The 22826-nt window shown below is 37.4% G+C and overlaps 1 protein-coding gene across 1 annotated transcript in view; it reads right to left on the bottom strand.

The window, feature by feature from the left end:
- The window catches only part of LOC121387301 (chitin synthase chs-2-like), a 32291-nt gene extending 9752 nt beyond the window's left edge, over positions 1-22539 (bottom strand). The window contains exons 1-8 of the mRNA XM_041518323.1: positions 22223-22539; positions 21129-21965; positions 19535-19800; positions 17231-17324; positions 14256-14458; positions 10605-10684; positions 10241-10349; positions 8165-8351 (exon numbers count right to left, since the gene is read on the bottom strand). Coding sequence (XP_041374257.1) covers positions 8165-8351; positions 10241-10349; positions 10605-10684; positions 14256-14458; positions 17231-17324; positions 19535-19800; positions 21129-21965; positions 22223-22516 — 2070 coding nt within the window. The 5' untranslated portion in view covers positions 22517-22539. The remainder of the gene's footprint in view (positions 1-8164; positions 8352-10240; positions 10350-10604; positions 10685-14255; positions 14459-17230; positions 17325-19534; positions 19801-21128; positions 21966-22222) is intronic.
- Between the last annotated feature and the right edge of the window lie 287 nt (positions 22540-22826).

The raw sequence follows: 22826 nt of genomic DNA, 5'->3' as shown, positions 1-22826 counted from the left end.
TCCAATATTTTGGATAAGTACGTATGTGATGTAGGGCACACATGCACAACTGTTAAGATAATATAAGTGTTTAAACATAATAAGACTTATAAGTAGTACTAAACCAAATAACTTCCGGCTGGGTAAAAGTTCGATGTGCACGTAACTTTTGATAGAGAAATAAACACCACAAATTCTGTGATTGGTGATAAATGTGAGTGTGTTAGTTGTGAAAGAAAATAGTTTCATCTGGGCAAAACATGTATGCAATTTTATTTCATCTAATATCACTGTGTCATGTAGCCTTGTGCTTGAAACATGTATGGGGTACCTGTAAAAAAAAGTACTCGAATTTTGTGCGGAACTAGGGTAGTCATAGACGCTACTCGTTATCTCAGAAATAAGCAGCTTGACCCCCAAAAAAATTTCTGATTCACTTTAAAGGTGAAGGGTGGTAGTATTTATATCCGTGACGTTTATACCGATTGATCTGCTGCAGGTAGGAATTTTAGCCACATATGTTACTATTGTCGTCTATTGATCAGGTAGTATACACCTTTTAATGAGCAGGTTTGAACACACATAAACGTAATTATATGGTGCTGAATAACATTATTTTGTTCAATAACAACGTAATAAGTAAATATTTAGCACAAATTTATTCTGGTGTAAACATTGTTTTCTGCACATTAGAGCAACCTACACGTAACGTAGTTTGATGGGTGTTTTTCTTTAAACGTGAACTTTCGAACAGAGCAAATGTAAAACCAGATTTAAACCATGTTTTGTCAAGCTGCAATGAACTACTAGTATCAGAAGACTTGATAACTTATGTTTTCATTTAAAATAAAGTTCACATTATAGTTATAAAACTTACTGAAAATCATGTAAACAAACGCAAAAGGTACCGCGAAAAGTGATATAATTAATGCAAATTTCCATAAATTTCAAAACAATATTATTACGAATTTTCATGTCTACGCATTCCCAAATGTTATGAAGTGAAAGTTTGTTATGTTTAACGACAGCACTAGAGAACATTTCTTAATTAACCATCGGCTGTTGAATGTTAAAGGGATATTCCCGAGTTTTCTGCAATTTTAAAGATGTTATCAACTAACAGAGACCTTTTAACGATTGTAATTACATATCATATATATATATTTCTGCATAAAATATTAGTGGCTGTATATTAAACGTGTTTCTGATCGTTCTAATATTTGTACTAGGTTAAATTTCATTTTATTTCCTAAAATATATTTTATATATCCAGTTTGGGCTTCTTACAAATATTAAGACGACCAGAAACACACTGCATATACAGACATTGATATTCTAAACAAGAAAATATATTTAATATGTAAGTTTAATTGTAGAAATATTTTGTTAGTCTGAAACATCTTACAATGCAGCAAACTCAGGAATGTCTCTTTATGTATTTGGTAATTCTGACACGTAATCGTCAGAGGATCGGTTCCGTTAGCAGCAAGGGATCTTTTATACCCTCTTTCTCACAGACAGGATAACACATTCTACGACCTTTGATGTACCACTCGTGGGACACTGGTTGGGACAGGGAAACTCCAATGGATCTGACGAGAAGATTAGATCAATGGACGCAACTGTGTGAATGTGTGTGTGTGTGTGTGTGTGTGCGCGCGCCGTCATGCCACTTATTATAGCTTTCAAAACTCCTCCAACATGCATTATAACAGATAGAAAGATTAATTTTCATAAGGAATATTAATGAACAGATATGTAATTTAGGGTTAAACATTAAGCTGAACAATACGTGGAATGGAAAGAAGGAAATGGTTTATTTGACGACGCACTGAACACATTTTATTTTCGGTTATATGGCATCAGACATATGGTTAAGGACCAAACAGATATTGAGGGAGGAAACCCACTGTCGCCACTTAATGAGCTACCCTTTTCAATTAGCAGCAAGGGATCTTTTATATGTACACCCCACAGAGAGAATAGCACATACCACGGCCTTTGATGTACCAGTCGTGGTGCACTGGCTGGAGCGAGAAATGGGCCCACTGACGGGGATCGATCCCAAACTAACCGCACATAAAGCGAGCGTTTTACCACTGGAAGTCCAGGATTACTTTTAAAATCAAAACCAACAGTTCAGTTGTTTCATTAACATGCCTTAGTATTTGAATTATCGAAGTGTGTGTGTGTGTGTGTGTGTGTGTGTGTGTGTGTGTGTGTCTGTTTGTGTCTGTGTTTGTACATATACATATACAAAAACATATATAGTCAAACTTCAATAAGAGGAACTTGAAGGAAATAACAAAATAGTTTTGACATGCACGTATAGCACACCTCAAAACCGAAACTGCATTGCACATGGATGGTTTTGTTTGATAACGTAACAAACATGTGGTGCACTTCCCTCCTCCAAAACTTAAATTTTAGCATTTCCTGTTGAAAGGCGAATTAATATATAAATGGCAGTTCACTCCACCCCTAGCTGCTGGCATCTTCAAACACCATATTACCATAAAGCATACTGCTTTACTGTATATTATAAATGTAAGGACAGAGGTCACTTGCACAAATTGGTGGAACGTAACTAACAAACTAAAATATTAAATCATTCATTCCAAGTAGCACTAAGTATAATTCTAAAAAATATATTTTTAAAAAATCACAATAGAAACATTAAGCTTTGTCTGAGAGCAAAAACAAACAGCGTTAACAATTATTACTATTGTTTTTCGACGGTATATAACCAGACTGTGTCGGCTATTATGCATTAAGTAACGAGTCTCCCATCGTCTACAGTGTACAGGTGCCAACAGCCACACTCCCAACTTTGATCGCAACGAAGGAAGACGTGTGCTTGTGTGCTCTTGATCTCTCTCCCCCGGGTGTTTTAGTTGAGTATCGCGTTGCCTATAACGTCCTTCCTTCACTAAAATTTGCTTCTGTGTGTATGCACGTTTCGCAATTTGAACCTTTTAAGGCTGTCCCTCAAAAATGTTTGTTTATTATTTTATTTTATTTTTTATTTTTTTTATTAATTATTATTATTTTATTATTATTCTTATTATTATTATTTTTTAAAAAAATGGGGGGGGGGGGGGGGGGGGGTAAATAGTCCGATACTTTTTGTTTTTGGCAGTCCATCTAAATTGCTCAAATCACCTTTAATTTTGACCAAACAAGTTATTTTCAGCATTTACCAACTTGATTCCAAATTCTGCCCACTCCAAACTTACCCTAGTCCCTTAAGCCCGAGATGGGCGTGCTTGAAACCTCATTGGACATGTGCACGTGAAATGCGTTTCCCTTCCCCTACCGACAACCAAACACATAGGCTTTGGTCCGCTTAGTCAGTGATTATCACATGAATCATCGCTTTGCTTGGCTGACGAGTCATTCTTCTTTAAAATACTACCGGCAACCACAAACTTCGAGTGCAATATCTATTAATTATCAATGGTTGGACCAATGTTTTTTTAGGTTTTATTTCAGTCGATGATTCGTTTGACCAAAATACAGATAACAAGTGGGATATTAAAAGAATGATTACTAGTCGGTATCAATATTTAATCTTACTTTTTCATCAATCAGTCGTAAGGAAATAAAATCGGGAGTGATAACATGTAATAAAAAGTAGATTACTGATGTGGTTGAGGAATTGCTGATTGCCAGCCTTTTACTTGCAGATTGTTTGGTTGCCGGTAGAAAGCGTTTGACATGCATTTAAAAATATGCAAAATTGTATTGCTATTAATTATCTCTTCTTCTTTTTTCTTTTTTGCCAAGCATAGCACCTGCATGAACATATATGGTGCACGTAAAGCTGCCTTTTTATGTGAACACTTTTCATGCCTGATTAGGGTTGGTGGTATACATTTCTTTGGAATATGGTTTTGGCAAACTATGCCACCATAACCTAAACTGAGCATTCTGGACTGTAGCTACTAGCTAAGGTCTCACTACACAGATCACTTCCGGGTGAGAGTTCATTCACCACGTCCACCTTAGTTCCTAATTGTGACACATGTTGTGGTTCATATACTCACTTCTAGGAATTGGGGAAGAATTAAAACAATATGTATGTTTAATGGTAAGTCTTCTGGCTGATTTTTTCCCATGTTATTTTGTAATATTGTGCATTGACCTTTTGGGACATGGGTGTATAGCGCAAGAGACAGCCGGAGTGAATCGGTTAATAAACGACCTGTTCGGACCTGCATTACAGCCAGATGCTGTCATATAGCAAAAAACTGAGACGGAAATGTTGTCAATTGTGGAGTGAAAATAAATGCTTACATAATGTATGTTCGCAATGGTGTATATTGTTAGTGCCAACGAGAAAAAGTTCTATTGGCAATCTTCATTGGAAGTTGGGCAATTTATCATGGGTTTCAATGGCAGATGCCATCTCACCTGACTCCATCGCTTCCTGTGTCTGATCGTAGTCTTTAAGTGGAGCTATGTTTTAAAACACACCTGACTCCATCGCTTCCTGTGTCTGATCGTAGTCTTTAAGTGGAGCTATGTTTATAAAACACACCTGACTCCATCGCTTCCTGTGTCTGATCGTAGTCTTTAAGTGGAGCTATGTTTATAAAACACACCTGACTCCATCGCTTCCTGTGTCTGATCGTAGTCTTTAAGTGGAGCTATGTTTATAAAACACACCTGACTCCATCGCTTCCTGTGTCTGATCGTAGTCTTTAAGTGGAGCTATGTTTATAAAACACACCTGACTCCATCGCTTCCTGTGTCTGATCGTAGTCTTTAAGTGGAGCTATGTTTATAAAACACACCTGACTCCATCGCTTCCTGTGTCTGATCGTAGTCTTTAAGTGGAGCTATGCTATGTTTATAAAACACACCTGACTCCATCGCTTCCTGTGTCTGATCGTAGTCTTTAAGTGGAGCTATGTTTATAAAACACACCTGACTCCATCGCTTCCTGTGTCTGATCGTAGTCTTTAAGTGGAGCTATGTTTATAAAACACACCTGACTCCATCGCTTCCTGTGTCTGATCGTAGTCTTTAAGTGGAGCTATGTTTATAAAACACACCTGACTCCATCGCTTCCTGTGTCTGATCGTAGTCTTTAAGTGGAGCTATGTTTATAAAACACACCTGACTCCATCGCTTCCTGTGTCTGATCGTAGTCTTTAAGTGGAGCTATGTTTATAAAACACACCTGACTCCATCGCTTCCTGTGTCTGATCGTAGTCTTTAAGTGGAGCTATGTTTATAAAACACACCTGACTCCATCGCTTCCTGTGTCTGATCGTAGTCTTTAAGTGGAGCTATGTTTATAAAACACACCTGACTCCATCGCTTCCTGTGTCTGATCGTAGTCTTTAAGTGGAGCTATGTTTATAAAACACACCTGACTCCATCGCTTCCTGTGTCTGATCGTAGTCTTTAAGTGGAGCTATGTTTATAAAACACACCTGACTCCATCGCTCTTTAAGTGGAGCTATGTTTATAAAAACACACCCGCTTCCCGTGTCTGATCGTAGTCTTTAAGTGGAGCTATGTTTATAAAACACACCTGACTCCATCGCTTCCTGTGTCTGATCGTAGTCTTTAAGTGGAGCTATGTTTATAAAACACACCTGACTCCATCGCTTCCTGTGTCTGATCGTAGTCTTTAAGTGGAGCTATGTTTATAAAACACACCTGACTCCATCGCTTCCTGTGTCTGATCGTAGTCTTTAAGTGGAGCTATGTTTATAAAACACACCTGACTCCATCGCTTCCTGTGTCTGATCGTAGTCTTTAAGTGGAGCTATGTTTATAAAACACACCTGACTCCATCGCTTCCTGTGTCTGATCGTAGTCTTTAAGTGGAGCTATGTTTATAAAACACACCTGACTCCATCGCTTCCTGTGTCTGATCGTGGTCTTTAAGTGGAGCTATGTTTATAAAACACACCTGACTCCATCGCTTCCTGTGTCTGATCGCTTCCTGTGTCTGATCGTGGTCTTTAAGTGGAGCTATGTTTATAAAACACACCTGACTCCATCGCTTCCTGTGTCTGATCGTGGTCTATAAGTGGAGCTATGTTTATAAAACACACCTGACTCCATCGCTTCCTGTGTCTGATCGTAGTCTTTAAGTGGAGCTATGTTTATAAAACACACCTGACTCCATCGCTTCCTGTGTCTGATCGTAGTCTTTAAGTGGAGCTATGTTTATAAAACACACCTGACTCCATCGCTTCCTGTGTCTGATCGTAGTCTTTAAGTGGAGCTATGTTTATAAAACACACCTGACTCCATCGCTTCCTGTGTCTGATCGTAGTCTTTAAGTGGAGCTACAAGCGAACACTTTACCACTGGGCTACGTCACACCTCTGAGAGATCGAAAGCAGGAAGCCCTCTTCAACGTTATGCAAAAGTGTATTTTTAAGTAAGGATATCCAAAATGACATCATTTCCATTCAAAACAACACAGGGTCACATATTCTTACGTCATTTGAATATCGAGTAATGGCTGACTGGAATTAAAGTTAACCTTGAGATTATACGATAAAGAGATTATTACCCTCGTGTGTTTCTGTATCGTCAATATTTATATTAGGAATAAAAATAATGTATTATGCTCACCAGAAGCTTGAACAATACAATTTGTGTTCGACGAAGCAGAAAATATGAGGGTAATAACCTCTGTCTGTCTGTCTCTCTGTCTCTCTCTCTCTCTCTCTCTCTCTCTCTCTCTCTCTCTAATCACACACACACGCGCACACACACACACACACCTGAAAATTCATTAACCACCACCTAGTTTTGACCATACGACCATGGGCCCAGACAAGAAATTCAAGTTATTCAAGTTATTGGTACCACCAAACGTGGCAAACTCTAGTAATGATTTTTAGACTAGTCAATGTGTGTGAGGTATTTTGATGTGATAGCCTTTGCTGAATGACAGCTTAAGTAGACTCAGGTGTCGTAGGTCATAGCATTAATCTTCATAATCAACTTTTAAATTCAGACAAATCATACAGTGTAATTGGGGATGCCAAAGCAGCTAATAATATAGTTGATTGTTACAAAAACTGCTGAAAATCGCCACATTAACATGAAGATGATATTGGAGCAAAACATATTATTATCAAATCATTCTTCCTATTATTTAAAGGTGGTTTCAAACTGTTCTTAATGCAGTATTCTGATGGTGGTTTCAATGGAAACAATTTCAGATAAATAATACTTAGTAATACTATGGAATGTCACAGTAGTTGACTGAGATCATCATTCACATAAAAATATAATAAAGATGTACCACTAGCTGCGATCATGAAATGGTTAAACAGTAATTATAGTGTGTGTTTTCTGTGGGGAAGCACTTTCCAAAAGGATGATACTAAGCTGACGATTAGCACAATACCAGAATAACAACAAGGTCAATCATAAAATTGCCCATCTATATCATCATCCGAATCGCCACGTTTGAAGTTGGAAGCCTCGTCTTCCTGTAATTCCTGGTTACTGCAGGTCAGCAACTTGTACATGATTGTGCATGTTAGTATATTGGCCAGGCACACACTTGCAAGCCAGCAAATGCATCGAGTGAATGGCAAGTTTGCCATCATCACTTGTCCGCCCCGACTCAGTAGTTTTCGGCACCACAAGGTGAGCCTGCAGATAGCACTTCCAGATTGCTGCCTGGTAGTTGGCTCAAAGAATGTGCATGAGTCTCGACATGATGGCAGATGACTGGACTCCACTTCTCCTCTTTTAGTACAGAAGAGCTTGTAGCACAGGTAATTCATAAAGGGTGTGTGTGTAGCTGAATCAGTAGAGCATTCGACTGAGGTATCACCATGACTGATATATCAAAGGTCATAGAATGTGCTATCCTGTATGTGGGATGATGCATATAAAAGATCTTTAGGCCAGTTAGCCTGACTCAGATGTCTCCCACTGAGGTTGTCAGTTTGGTCATGTTAACAAACTGTGTGGTTCTGTTTTCCACACTTCTGGTAAATAAAACGGGATATCCATTTGGAAGGCAAGACAGAGCATAATGACATTAGAGCCCTCGAATATGACTATGACTGACTTCCAGCATGCAATGCGTACATGAGAAACAATTGTCTGTTTCTTCTGCAGGTCTGCCATTTGCATCAATTTATCCTCTGTCATCTTGTAGCAGGTTTCTTCAAAAGACACACACACACACACATGCCTTGCAGTATTGCTCTGTATCATGGGAATTTCCACTTTTGCACCAAGAACATGACGAAGCTGGACTTGTTGCAAGAAGTGCACACGAACGTTCTCCATTGCTAGAAGGTGTGTCCCACTGCAATGCTGTTGAACTGAAGTGTTGCGCTAGCACCACCGTCGAGTCTGTCAGCATCTTTGACTGACGGCTGCCAGTATGCATCAACGACAACATCAACACACTGATTATCTTCACTCATACAGTGATAGCGTTTTGTTGTCATCAATGTTTTGCACCAAATTCATCCCATTCGTTATGCAGGGTTGATGGAGTCGGGATAGCTTGAGCAGGAGAAACGTCCAGACTGAATTGTTTTTCGAAGGGTCAGTCAAACCTTGGGAATGCTCATGGTTATGGGACTCAGTTGGCCTTCAGAACGACATCTTGGTATTTCTCGCCATAGAATGGTTTTAGTCTGATATTCGAGAATATATTCAGTCTTTGCTTGGTCATCTTTCCTCGGAATTTCACCAATGGTGGATTCTTCTTTAAGCTTGTCCATGTATACATCTGATACGCTTTTGTCCTACGTTGGGTGCCCCCAGGAGATTCCTGGCCGTACCAGGTGAAGAAACAGTGGGTCGGTGTCACTGGACAGGTTAACCAGGACAGTTTTTTTCAGGAGAGAAAGGATTCACCTAGTTGTTGTCCAATAGATTAACGAGGTCCTTACATGTTTCATCTTTGCTGATTCTTGGACCCTGCAGAGCTGGATGAGACAGTTTGGAACTGCCTTGGCCTATCATGTTCCCCACTGTTCTCCGGTACAGGGTCCTGTATTCGGCGATCAGTGATTCTTCTGTAAGAGTTGGTGGAGTCAATTTGAACTGAAAAGTATCCTTGCGTGAATTCAGCATATACATCTAGGTGCATGAGGGGCAGCTGAAACCTCTGGGCATAATATTATGGGAGGTAGTATATAATCAGAAATACACATTACTATGATGCATGCATTAAAACAGGGTTCATACAAGAACAATGAAAAAGCTGCTCATTTGGAAAGGCTATCACATTATTTTTACTTATATTGGTGGAACAAATAAATTGGCACCATTGAAGTTTTGCCACCTTTAGAGGTAGCGATATCTGGTCTGGCCCATGGTCTACTATACTTGGATGCAAAACACTAAAGTTATTGTTCTGTTTATGAAGAATATATTGAAAAAATATATCTGTAAGAAGTGACACTGCCTTACATTAATATTTAATACATGATAGGTGAAAAGACAGACACCGTAAATATGCATGGAAATGTATGGTAATTAAAAATAGAGCTAAAATCACACTGATGTGTTTATATATAATAATGTGTAATATATACATGCCATGTCGGTTAATATTCTGTAGATACAGAATATGCAAAAATGCACAACTACTTGTAGGCGCCTTTTTGGTTGTAACTGAGATGGTCATTAATTAATATATATCAAACGTTTGTTTTGTTTAACGACACCAGTAGAGCACATTGATTAATTAATCATCGGCTATTGGATGTCAAACATTTTCGTAGTCAGGGGCGTAGCGTGATCTGGACCTGGGGGGGGGGGGGGGGGGTCGAATATGAACCAAGTGGACCTTTTTCTATTTTATTTTTGCGCCACCAGAAACCTCCATATGTATAAACCTGTATGTTTTAGTTCTGAAAGCGAACCAATTACTTCAATGTGTGTGTGTGTGTGGGGGGGGGGGGGGGGGGGGGTCCGAATCCCCCAAACCCCCCTAGCCTACGCCCCTGGTAGTCATCAGAGGAAACACGCTACATGTTACCTAATGCAGGAAGGAATCTTTTATATGCACTTTTCCACAGACTAGAAAGCACATACGACGGTCTTTGACCAGTTGTGGTTGGAGCGATAACAAATCCAATCAGTTGAATGGATCCACCGAGGTGGTTCGATTCTATAACGCATGCACGTCAAGCGAACACTCAACCGACTGAGTTAAATCCAGCCTCTTTATATATATATAAAAAGGTAAATATTCAAAGATACTGTGTGAGATAGTTGACGATATTAATTATGACGTCATCAGACTCACCTTGCAGCGACGTTCATCACTCGCACAAGCTGTTTGACGAAATTGTTTACTTTGTAGTCATAGTCATCGTCCGCATGGGCTTCGAAAGCATCGTCAAAAAACACGTGTGCTGGGAATATATTTTGAAAAACAAAACGGTGTATGTACATAAAATTCAAAGCATTAAAAAGGTTCTGTTAGTGGGAAACATTTTAACAATGTTGGCAACAAGCTGAGGACAGTGTCTTTAATTTCTCAGTTTTCTTTAGTTTCTTAGTTAAAAGTACACAGTTGATACCTTTTAATACAAAAGTATTATATTTGTTTTACATTTACAATACCGACGATAAACAAAATGATAATAAACTGCTGTGCGAAACCCTACCTTCAAACTCGTAATAGTCCGGATCCGTTACGTTGAAGAAAATCTGGGCGGTTCTTCTAGCACTTTGATCAGAATCCATTCTAAGAATAGACACTATATGTGAAAGATTCATGGTCTAGTTTTTGTTGTTTTGGGAGTTTTTTCTCTCTTTTTTTCGTTTTGTTTGTTTGTTGTTGTTGTTTTTTTTTTGGGGGGTGCATTTTGTTTAATTTTTGTTGTTGTGTGTGTGTGTTTTTTTGTTTGTTTTTGGGTGGGAGTCTGTATAACAGAGAATTTTATCATATACTTATCCTATTATTTTAAAAACATGTGAAATCAAAGAAAGTGGAGTAATTCAATTTACAAACAAACAAAGTTACGTACGTTATAATAAATAGTAGTGTATGCAATAATAGAGCATTCGAAAAGAAAGTTTGCTTGCATGATAAAGGCTATTTTTAAAACCTAAGTAATTTAATATTGAAAAAAAAAGAAGATCCCCGGCAAGAAATAATTCCGTGGAAAATTGATATCGCTTGAGAAAAGTTTAAATCCATAATTAAATAGTGTATTAATATATTGCATTAATACCAAACTATTACATTAGTTTCGAACCGACTGTTTGACAGCAGACATTCTTAACTACGGTTAATTGAGCTTCTATTTTTGTGGATGTCCCGATGGCCGATCGGTTAAGGTCAAACGCCATGTGAACCGGCGCAGTAGGTTCGAATCCTGCCAATAGATACTTTGTGTTTTTAAATATTAACAAATGTATGCCTAATCGGACAAATACTATTCGACCAAATGACAAACATTGGTTTAACGGTAAACTCAGAAAAGAATGACGAATCATGGAGTACGAAATTACGAAAGAAAGCTTTGCGGCTGACGACAGAAACCCAAAGGGCCAAATTACGTAATGTATACCAAGTAGATAAATAATTTTATTTGCAGGTAGTTGCGTCAGACAATAAAATAATAGAATTTAGACCAGCTTCAGAATGAGTTAAGTTCCACCCGGAGAGAACATTATGTAGATCTGATTGTTTGTATTCCTGATCATATATATGTTAACAAAACCGTTTTGGTAAACAGGCTTCTAAAGGTGGGTGTGGCAAATATGGGGGTGAAAGTAGGACCCCCTCCCCAAAACAGGCTCGACTACTAATAGCACTATTGGGTGAGTCAAAGTAGGACTCCCCTCCCCAGAACAGGCTCGACTACTGATAGCACTATTGGGAGAGTCAAAGTAGGACTCCCCTCCCCAGAACAGGCTCGACTACTAATAGCACTATTGGGAGAGTCAAAGTAGGACTCCCCTCCCCAGAACAGGCTCAACTACTAATAGCACTATTGGGAGAGCAGATAACTGGGACAAGAAAAAAAATCTAGTCTAGCTTGTTTGAGCGGTATTTTTTGCGCCACGTGTATCTTCAAAGAACCTCTAAATGGGTCTTTTAAATCAAACATTTCCATATTTTCAATGATGTTTTGTTGAGCTATTGGGTGATTAGCATGTAAATAATGTTTTGTATCTAAATGTTGATTTAATACTCAACATCCATTCTCTAATTTCCGAAACACACCATCGTGAAATCAGCATTTGAATGACGTTATTATTTCAATGACGTAACTTTACATCACTTTACAATAACAATAAACTGGGTACTTGACATTTCAGTTTTCAGAACTCAGGAAAATTCCAAGGACAAAATTGCTAATGAAATGTTTTTGTTTGAGAATTACTAAAGCACCTGACTGTGCTTTTAGAAAAGTTGGTATTTAATAAAAAAAAATACTATTTACGAAATACGGATTTGAAGTGAAATTACGGTAAGATATGATATACTCGGGCGTAAAAGGTGCCAAATGGGGGGAGGGGGCACGCACACGCACATATACACGTGTGTGCGTGTGTGTGTGTGTGTGTATATATATATATATATATATATATATATATATAATTACACACATTATATATTATAAGTTGTAGAAGCATCACGAGGGGTACCCTCTGTGTGTTCTTTTACCCCGAGTGAGTAAACGAACACACAGAGGGTACATAAAAAGCCATATACCCCGAGAGATGCTTCTACAACGAATTTATCTTGCCGACATGTTAAACCATATAGCCAAATAATCAAAATAACGCCAGACAATAATTGTTAACAATTTATTAACGGGGCCGTACCACGCGGACGCGAACGAAACCACTTGCCAGTGACGAAAAATAGTTCCATCGATAAACGAGTTTTTAACTTCAAATGTTTGTAATACGAAATTGTCTGAAACAGATATTAATATATATATATTTTTTTAAAACCACTTTTTTTTATATCAGAAATGTATGTAGTAAACTAATAAAAATATTAAAAATAAAATAATAAAATAAAAAACTGTTGCTAATCGCGCATTAATACAATAACACCACGACCGTAATTAGGTGGCCGAATTCAACATTGCAGCTTTTAAAAGTATTGAAATAGTGTATTTTATAGTAAAAATAAAATTAATTATGTATACTTAATTGATTATCAATGTTATTTATAATCTAATTATTGCTTTAGCATTAAATGGGGTGGCTGGAAACTGTTGGAAATTACAGACGGGGTATAAGAGAATTTGGCTCCGCCCACAGGGGGATAAGGGATTTGTCCAACGGCAAACAACCAATGAGATTAAAGAATTTTACATGAAGGCGAGATAAATATAATTTATTAAACGCACTTTGTTAGATAAAATTACGTTTATTATTATTATTATTATTATTATTATTATATGTTTTTGTATTTCGCTACTATTACGAGTTATTTATAAGTTCACGGAAGTAGACCGCTATGTTAAACGGATACTCCATTAACATCAGTTGATGTATTCATACGCCAGTAAAATGAGGTTATGGCATCGTACATATTTACATTTTCAGTATATGCAACAAATGCCACGGTAATTGTAGGTGGGTGATAAACAGAATACTAAATTTGTGGCCGTTTAAATTTGTGGCCGTTCCTTAAAATATCGCTTTTATCGTTTACGTGTTTAAGCATTCGTTGTAAGATAAATGGTAAAACGGCCACTCATATAGTACCCCCCCTCTCTCTCTCTCTCTCTCTCCCCCCCCCTCTCTCTCTCTCTCTCTCTCTCTCTCTCTCTCTCTCTCTCTCTCTCTTCTCTGTTCGTTATTTACAAAAAGTAATATTTTTAGATATCATTCACTTCGCCACTTCCACCATCGCAAATAAATGAATAAAATAAAATAAAATTAAAATAAACAAATAAATAAATAAATAAAAAACAGAAATGAAATGAAATATTTTTAGTACCTGAAGACTGATTTGAGCATCTGTAGCATCTCGTTTTCCGTCTCGTGCCACAAGATGCCACTCATGGGAGTATCTGTCCGCAGTTTATCCTTGGCCTCTCTCGGGTCGAGCAGCTCTCTCTCTCTCTCTCTCTCGTCTCTCTCTTCTCTATCTCTCTCTGTCTAGCTCTCTCTCTTAACCTCTCTCTCTCTTTATCTTACAAAAAGTAATATTTTTAGATATAATTCACTTCGCCACTTCCACCATCGCAAATAAATAAATAAAATAAAATAAAATAAAATAAAATACAATAAATAAATAAAAAACAGAAATGAAATGAAATAATTTTTATATATAAAAGACGTACCTGAAGACTGATTTGAGCATCTGTAGCATCTCGTTTTCCGTCTCGTGCCACATGGTGGCGCAGATGAAGATCATGGGAGTCGAATCTGTCCGCAGTTTATCCTTGGCCGCGGACGGGTCGAGCAGCTCGCTCTGTATCTGATCGTCGTCATCTTCTTCTGTATGCGTTTGTCTAGCCAGCTCTTTAACCCATCTGCCACCCATCTGAAAGAGCGTCCAACATTTATTAAAGTTGAACCCTCGACTTTCCATGTTTTAATATCACTTATTGGTACAATAAAAGATACAAAAATACCATAATTTGAGGTAACATGGATTTATACAGACGTTCTCTATGTCCCATTTGCCACCCATCTAAAAGAGCGTCCAACACTTATTAAAGGTACCACCTCGACTTTCCATGTTTTAATATCACTTATTACTACAATAAAAGATACAAATATACTATAATTTGAGGTATCATGGATTTATACAGACGTTCTCTATGTCCCATTTGCCACCCATCTGAAAGAGCGTCCAACACTTATTAAAGGTACCACCTCGACTTTCCATGTTTTAATATCACATATTACTACAATAAAAGATACAAATATACTATAATTTGAGGTATCATGGATTTATACAGACGTTCTCTATGTCCCATTTGCCACCCATCTGAAAGAGCATCCAACACTTATTAAAGGTACCACCTCGACTTTCCATGTTTTAATATCACTTATTAGTACAATAAAAGATACAAAAATACCATATTTTGAGGTATCATGGATTTATACAGGCGTTCTCTATGTCCCATTTGCCAACCATCTGAAAGAGCGTCCAACACTATTAAATACACATTCTCAATAAACCTGTGCATTTGACGCGCCCATAGTTTAAAACAAAATTAAGCTCGGAAAGCAAAACAATTCATCAGATATTTAATGCTTGCGTTCTCTTGATCTATCGACACTCTTTTTTAAAACCTGGAAATCGTCCACTTTCCTTATACACGTCAGAATAGCACCGTTTTTGACAGATTGCGTGTGAAATGTTATGTTTCAGACACTTTTTATTATACTAAATGATGTCTCAGGCTTAATTTCATGGAATGAAATATACGTGTTACATATCCAAATGTTTTCTTTTGAATCAAATACGTTCGACGGCCTCCGTAATTTTAAATTGCACATGTTCGTTACCAACCGGCCTCGGTGGCGTCGTGGTTAGGCAATCGGTCTACAGGCTGGTAGGTACTGGGTTCGGATCCCAGTCGAGGCATGGGACTTTTAATCCAGATACCGACTCCAAACCTTGAGTGAGTGCTCCGCAAGGCTCAATAGGTAGGTATAAACCACTTGCACCGACCAGTGATCCATAACTGGTTCATCAAAGGCCATGGTTTGTGCTATCCTGCCTGTGGGAAGCGCAAACAAAAGATCCCTTGCTGCTAATCAGAAAGAGTAGCCCATGTAGTGGCGACAGCGAATTTCCTCTCAAAATCTGTGTGGTCCTTAACCATATGTCTGACGCCATATAACCGTAAATAAAATGTGTTGAGTGCGTCGTTAAATAAAACATTTCTTTCGTTCTTTTGTCGTTACCAGTATTTTTTTCATCAACATTTAAGTATATTAAAATTATTAACCCATCAGGACTTTTACAAGTGTGCATGGTGCCTAACAAGACAATTACGATTGTTTTTAATTGAACAGATTGGGTTTTTTTTAACAATTTTGTACATCAACGGAAACAAATTTCGTTACAGAAAGATTCGTGACCATAAAATATGAAACAAAATTTGTTAAGGACCAGCTCCAGTTTTTGCAGCAAACCATGTCTTACCAACTCTTTCGCTTTGAAAGAAAGATATGACTGTTAGGAAGGTTGAACTTTTAAGCGCATATTTAAGAGATTCTCTTCTGGACATATATTTAAAAGGGGCCGCAAAAACGAGCGAGCGAGAGAGAGCGAGAGCGAGAGAGAGAGAGAGAGAGAGAGAGAGAGAGAGAGAGAGAGAGAGAGAGAGAGAGAGAGAGAGAGAGAGAGAGAGAGAGAGAGATAGAGATAGAGAGAGGCTACTAATTTATAATCTTTGGTTTTCTGTTTCTGGGTTTTGTGTTTTTCTGGTAACGCGTTATGCAATCTCGTGAGCTCTAATGCCCGGCGCAGACGAGCGTTTTTTAACGCATGCGTCTGAGTTAAAAAACGCAGACTCAACGCAGGCGGATGCGTCTCGTGTGCCTTCCTATGATGCGTTCCTGCGATCGACTGACGATTTCTTTTATTAATTAATTTATTTATACTTTACTCTAGGAAAAATAACAAAGATTAAATGTAATTTATTAATACATTTTAAAACATAATAAACTTTATTTAAAACATTATGTACAATATACTATTACGATATAAATCTTTCTTATTTCACAATTGTTTGTTTTAATTATTATTATTAGGCATAGTACAATGAATGCAATAATTTATATTTTTTAATTTCATCTATTTAGAAATGTTATTAATTACACATGCCTAGTCTTTGTTTTAAAGATGAGCCGTTGGAAATTATTTGTGTTGAAACATTTACATGTTAGTCATTCTTAATGGTCGGGTCTGTTTTCACAGTTCTATTCATCACTGAAACCAATAATTGTTAAATGTTAAACTGTCAGTTGGAGAGGCCATTTTGAAAAGCATGTTACTGAATAGACAGATGATTGGTCAATATAAAAATGTGAACGCAACGCAGACGCAAGTAGGCGCACACGTGCGTTTTTAGACGGATGCGACAGGAGACGGATGCGTCTGTGCGTCTAAAATCAAACATGTTTGATATTTGAAAAATCGGAGTAGCGCTAAAAACGCACACGGGGTCGCACACGATGCGTTTTTACTGCGTTCGTACGGATGCGTTTTTTAACGCAAGACGCATGCGTTAAAAAAACGCTCGTCTGCGCCGGGCATAATGGATAACATGTAATTATTTTAGTAATTTAGTAATACCTTGTGCTCTCCCAGTTCCTCTTCGTCTCGACGTCTGTTCATCATCATCGACTGTTCTAGAAGAATTCCGCAGTACAGAGGCCGAAGGAAAAGTCTGCAAATCGAAAAATAAACCCTCCAACTCATAGTGTTTCAGCTCTCCTATTTTAACATGTACCATTACACAGCTGTTGGAGACCAGCATTGGCACCGTTTTACTTCTATCATATACCCGGTAATAGGTAGTACATCCAGTGTAATAAAGTACATGTATGTGCAATCTGATTAAAATTAGTTCTACTGGTCTACCAGTAGATCTAATGATTTTGCAAGTAAGGTTTTGATTGGTCGAATGAAAGGTCAACTGGACATGAGCTCCAACGGGCTGCTGTTAGATCCACATGTAATAGTGGAGCTAATTTTAATTAGATTGATGTATGTGATTTTTTTTTTAGATCACATACTTTCAGAAGTTGATAACGTTGCAAATTAGATATAAATTACTAGTAATCAGGTCACGGCACTACTTTTATTGACATGTAAGCAAACGTATTTTGGCTACACACCAGAATTGACGTATGTATTCATAATCATCAAACAAAAAGGTTTAACAGACTCTTTACTTTGAAATCTGTCCAGCATTATGAAAATGAAAAACGCCAAGTACTAGAGTTTTTTTTATGTAAGTATAGTTGACGTCATTCCCATTTAAAAAGACACAACGTCACATATTCATACGCCATTTGAATATCGAGTAAAGGCGGACTGGAATTAAAGTTGCGTATACAGTTTACAAAAATACGTTGTATTTTTAAAGGGACATTCCTGAGTTTGCTGCAATTTTTAAGATGTTATCGACTAACAGATACTTTTTAACGATTGTAATTACATATCAAATACATTTTTCTGCATAATATATTAGTGGCTGTATATTAAACATGTTTCTGATTGTTCTCATATTTGTGCTAGGTCAAATTTCATTTTATTTCCTAAAATATATTTTTACGTACGTACGAAATTATTTGAAGACAAAATCCAGTTTGGGCTCCTTACAAATATTAAGACGACTAGAAACACATTGAATAGACAGACACGGATATTCTAAACAAGAAAATGTATTTAATATGTAAGTTTAATCGTAGAAATATTTTATTAATAGGAAACATCTTACAATGCAGCAAACTCAGGAATGTCCTTAATGGCACATTGGGTAGGCGTAGGGTCACTACGCCCTCTTCTCTCTCACTAACCACTAACCACGAACCAACTAACAACTAACCCACTGCCCTGGACAGTCAGCCCAGATAGCTGATGTGTGTAGCGTGCTTGAACCTTAACTGGTTATAAGCTCGAAAATAAGTTGAAATGGAATGAAATGCACCCATTTATACGTGACCGCATACCACAGTTAGAGTGAGTGAGTGAGTGAGTAACTCGTTCAACGTGCTCATATATCACGAAGGTTTCGAACACGCCTGTCTCGAGTTTAGCCTCTGACATCGCCAGTGACTAACTCCGGGCCAGGGGAGGGGGTTTGGGGGGGGGGGGGGGGGGATGTTCGAGAGTGACGGCGAAAAAGCTACAGTTGGAAATGGTGTTACTTAGTAATAACAATAACAAATAATTTACAAACACTGGGTTATTTAAATATTACAAAGATCAGCAAACCTGATATCATAAAGGAAATTTTTTTAAAGTTTTATTAATTTTTATTATTTTGAAGATTAGAATGTTTAACGACATCCCAGAACGAAAAGTACATCGGCTATTGGGAGTCAAACTATGGTAAATGCAAAACATAAGTGATGATCAACATCAATGTAAAAATTCAAGTTAAATAAAAGCACAGTGTAAAGAACTGTGCGAAAATACAAATATCACAGATAGATAAAATTAAATTTTAGAATAAAAATCAGTATCTCGTAAAAATTGTAATAAAGGTTCTGGGTGGAACACCAGATATCATCACTGTTTTGACAGAGATTCATGAGTGCACAGCAAACGTATTGAGCTCTGTCCAATGCTAATTTTGATTTAGTAAACTAGTCGTTTTGACGATGCAATAGGGATGGAACCTCCAGTAAAGGATCTACTCGAGTGGCTGTCCTCCTATAGACGAGGCACTAAATGGAGTTTCATAGAATCAACTACTATTTTGCTAAATGTGCATTAGACTCTGCATTGTGCAGATACGGCCCTGGCCATGTATTACGGTTTTGTTATTCAGATCTTCCTGACCCAAACCAGATATATAATGATAACAAAATAAACGCACTATTTTATGGTGAAATCAGATATGTTAACAGCAGACCAAAGATCACTCACTTGTCTGTTCTTGCCATTCTGACACATCGTGGAAACCAGATGTGACCTGCAGTGTAGATCAGCGAGACGAAGGCACCGATGCCCACAGGTATCCAGTACACAATGGTGAAATGTTCCAGGAAAGTGCCAATACTTGTTTCAGTTTCTAACCATTGAATACCGCTCCCCAAAAAGCCGAAGAGCTCATTATGTCCCGAGTAACTGGCGATCAACACACCAACTGTTGTGGGGAAGGATAGTAAGAGCGGGACCGAAAAACATGCTACCTAAAATCATAGAAAAAAAAAAATATATAATAATAATGATAATGAAAAACAATACCCAGAAACAGAAAAACCCCAACAACAACAACAACAACCGCAAACAAAACAAAACAAAACCCACAAAAAACCTGGCAATTCTCCTCTTAACAGTCGAGCATAACATGAAGATGAAACGAAAAGAAATCAAAAGTGTACATTTTTGACAATTTCGGGCTTTTTCGTGAAATCAGTTGACAACATGGTACACACTACTACTGCTACTACTATTATATATTTATACAACATTGATTCATGCCTTTATTGTTTTAAGATTGAGATCATCCTCATTTGTTTAAATATTTTAAATCCTCTTTAGTTTAAATTCACGTTACTGTTGTTATGTCTAACCTCTTTAAAGTTAATTATGTATCTATGTACGCATCAAAATATTTGAGAGAAATTTCCATTCATCTAACGAAGTGAATTTCAAATCTAATCGAATTTAATCTCAGTTCAAAATAACATTTTGGACCTGAAATATTTAACTTAATCTGAAGTCTGCCAACTTGTTTGTAATCAAGCGTTATAAGACTCCATCAAATTTCGAGGCTTGCTACTACTATTATATTGTTTTATACAACATTGGTTCATGCCTTTGTTATAAATTCACGTTACTGTTGTTACGTCTAACCTCTTTAAAGTTAATTATGTATCTATGTACGCATCAAAATATTTGAGAGAAATTTTCATTCATACTTCAACGATGTGAATTTAAAATCCAATCGAATTTAATCTCAGTTCAAAATAACATTTTGGACCTGAAGTATTTAACTTAAAGGGACATTCCTGAGTTTGCTGCAATTTTTAAGATGTTATCGACTAACAAAGACTTTTTAACAATTGTAATTACATATCAAATATATTTTTCTGCATAAAATATCAGTGGCTGTGTATTAAACGTGTTTCTGATCGTTCTAATATTTGTACTAGGTTAAATGTTTTATTTCAAAATATATTCTAACAGTTAGTTAGAAACATCTTACAATGCAGCAAACTCAGGAATGTCTCTTTAAGCTGAAGTCTGCCAACTTGTTTGTAATCAGATATATAGTAAGTAATACTGACAGAACAACATACTAGTTGTTTTCCCATTATCTTTATTACACTCGTTTATACCATGCAATATTTATACCAATCGACCAGTACACAGTCTCATGGTATAATAATCATTCGCACTATAATAAACTCGTGCAATAACCAACATGGGGAAAACAACTGGTATGTAGTTCTGTCTATGTACAAGTATGGATCATAGCTTACGTCCTTGGACATCTTAAACCAGCGTGTTTTACCTGTGCCAAGATCTTGCAGGCGGACTTCCCTGCCTTGTAGCAGACGATGCTGAACAGGATGTTTACTGATGCAATGATTAATGGCAGCATGTCAGGATTCTTGTTTTTCAGCGTGATGTTTCCAAAAGGCGAGCACTTTTCCTGAACACCACTATTAATGAAGAAGAAAATCTCCAGACATCCTTTGCTGCCCAGTGACAGGAACACTGCTGGAATAGACATCGTCAGGATGATCTTCCATAATGAAGTGATCAGATAGATCTTGGTGCATCGTTTTCTGATGGACTTTTTGAGTCTGGCAAAAATGTTACCTTTTAGTTCATCTTGGTTAATGTGCTTTGTGTGTTCGTTATGCGCGAGGTCTGTTTCGTTTCCTTTCGTGTGTCCGTTCTCCACGGGTTCTATTCCCTTTCCTTTCGTGTGTCCGTTCATTGTGGATTTCGTTTTCTTTCCCTTCATCTTTGGAGTATGCACATAATTGTCCCACCAGGATACAGACGTCAAGATGAGGGAAACTGGGACGAGGACGGTCAAGATTAAATCGTTCATTTCCACGTACACTTTGTAAGACCAGACGCCTATTACTCCTGCGTGTAATGTTGCCATGACTACATCCATGACGGTTCCCCAAGCCTTTTTACAAGACGACTCTTTTTTGTTGGACTGCAAGGCATCATAGCTATGTCGGTCGACGTTAGACTCGAATATTTTCAAAACAGCCGGGACGAACGCTACGTTGATCAACAGGAGAGCGCCAATCAGTGGATCGAAGCTGGGTATGACGTAAAAAACAAGAAGACACAAGCCAATCGTGTGGAGTGTTTCTGCAACCATAGCCTAGAAAGAAGAACATTAATAATACAGACGCTTCAGAAAAGTTTATTGACTTCCAACACAAAGTGAATTTTCATAATGCATGTGTGGGGTTTAAGACTACAATTACCGAGGCCCAGACATCTGAGTGCATATAGACATGAACATTAAACTGAAATATAAAATGTGGTACTTTTGGAGATCTCTGTGTAATTGACTTTAATGGTTGATTTTAATCGGAATTTACACACACAGCTAACACACACCAACAAATTACTCACCATCAGTAGAGGAACAAATTTTAGTTTTCCTGTTTTCTTGAAAACCAGCCTCCACAAACAGGAACATGCTGTGAACAAATATGGAGCACATATCACCATTAGCAACGCCCATACCCACTTCACCTCGATCACGTGATCGTGCGATTTTAAAGTATATGTTTCATTGTTATATTCAAATGTGAAGTTGTCACGTGGGTAAATGTTGTATGTCATCAAGAGAAAGGTCAGCTTCGACAGGGTTGCAGTTGCCAGGACGATGATAAAGAAGAAACAGCAAATTGTAACAGTCAACATGACATAAGTATTTCTCCATTTTTTATCGTCTGATACACTTGCTGCTTCGTTGGAATTTTCTTTGAAGATATCCCATTTTGTTTTCTTCCTAAAAACAGATAAAATGGTATATTCTGTTCTACTCAAATTATATAAATATATATATTTTAAAAAGTATTCAGTACATGAAAACGTAATATCTGAATTTGACAAAAAGCAAAAGAAATAACAAATTCTGTTTTGTATGTTACTCAATATAGTATAGTCAATGACTTGACGAAAACTTTAAAATCATCGTGTTTGGGCACCAAATGAGCTGGTAACAGTACAG

The sequence above is a fragment of the Gigantopelta aegis genome, chromosome 13, assembly GCF_016097555.1.
Source record: "Gigantopelta aegis isolate Gae_Host chromosome 13, Gae_host_genome, whole genome shotgun sequence".
Lineage (NCBI taxonomy): Eukaryota > Metazoa > Mollusca > Gastropoda > Neomphalida > Peltospiridae > Gigantopelta > Gigantopelta aegis.
The sequence above is the reverse complement of the archived record's forward strand: the minus strand, read 5'-3'. Positions and strand labels throughout refer to the sequence as shown.